A 1,151-nucleotide genomic window follows, 5' to 3' on the forward strand; every position below is an offset into this window, starting at 1 on the left:
TCAATGGAATCACTCTCACAAATACTCACGCAAACTTTTGTGATAAAATTCTTGGACACTGTCATCCCAATCGGCCTGATAAAAGGTCAATCCGGCAGGGGTGATTACATCCTGGTGCTTCCTGTAGAAATCCAGTGTCTTCCAATTTCGTTGTTCCAATTCCAAACACGGTTGTTCCCTCTTATACTCCGAGAAATCAATCTTTTTGTCTTGTTTATAAAGAACACAGATGTATCTGCAGTATCCAAGACCACGGGGTGGAATGGGCATCATGTAATCAATCAGAACATCTCCCTTGTCAACTTGATCCTCAGGAATATTGGCAACGAACCAGTGACAATACTCAAACTCTCTACTCGTCAAATTTCCATCAGGAGTTGTGAGGAGAATAGTCCACAGTGAATCCCGCTCAGCCGTATATTTGACAAAGGGAATACTTTTCGTCTCATTTGGCTTTAATAGATTCCCTCTGTGAACGGTTGCTATCATTTCCTCGTTCACCTCGTATTTCATCTCTAAAGGAATTGTGGGGTAGAAGTACGCATCTCCATAAAGGTCGTTGAAAATACCGTAATGCTCGGCTATTGTTTTTATGTGGTTTGGAGCATCTGTTTTCCACCAGTCCTCTTTTGCCGCTTTCAGGTCAATCAATACTGAAGAAGGAAAATAAAATTTCAGGCCTTAATCCATATTCATGAATTAATTGAAGGATAATTCGGGCAGAAATTGTGGCCATTGGATCAGTCATGGCATTGAATTTTGAAATTATTAAAAGGCACAAATTGGGAGATACAGAATATTCTTGAGACTGAATCGATCGAAATTCTCATCATCAATTCACATTTAACAACTTTTTAGAAGGCTTATGATGAAAAAATGATAAATTCTTCAACTCCATAATATTTTTCCTCATAACATCATCAGACATCTAAAGTATTTCCTCAAAAATGTATGAGTAATTGGGAATGATTCGAATCACAGCTGCTCTTACGTTCGTTTCGTCGTGCCTTTCGCTCCATCTCCGGATCATTTCTGTTTTTCTTCGCATTCTTTATAAATCCCTCTGACACCTCAGCCCGTGATAATTTCCGGGGTTTAAATCCGATATTCACCTTGTAACTCAACTCTGGATCTGCGGCATTCAATTCTGA

At 39.3% G+C, this 1,151-nt stretch overlaps 1 protein-coding gene across 1 annotated transcript in view; it reads right to left on the reverse strand.

Moving 5' to 3' along the window:
- Positions 1–15: 15 nt before the first annotated feature.
- LOC105272983 (39S ribosomal protein L38, mitochondrial-like) overlaps positions 16–1,151 on the reverse strand; it is a 4,722-nt gene continuing 3,586 nt past the window's right edge. The window contains exons 2-3 of the mRNA XM_011315216.1: positions 992–1,147; positions 16–653 (exon numbers count right to left, since the gene is read on the reverse strand). Coding sequence (XP_011313518.1) covers positions 16–653; positions 992–1,147 — 794 coding nt within the window. The remainder of the gene's footprint in view (positions 654–991; positions 1,148–1,151) is intronic.

Source organism: Fopius arisanus, unplaced genomic scaffold (genome assembly GCF_000806365.1).
Source record: "Fopius arisanus strain USDA-PBARC FA_bdor unplaced genomic scaffold, ASM80636v1 scaffold00554, whole genome shotgun sequence".
NCBI lineage: Eukaryota > Metazoa > Arthropoda > Insecta > Hymenoptera > Braconidae > Fopius > Fopius arisanus.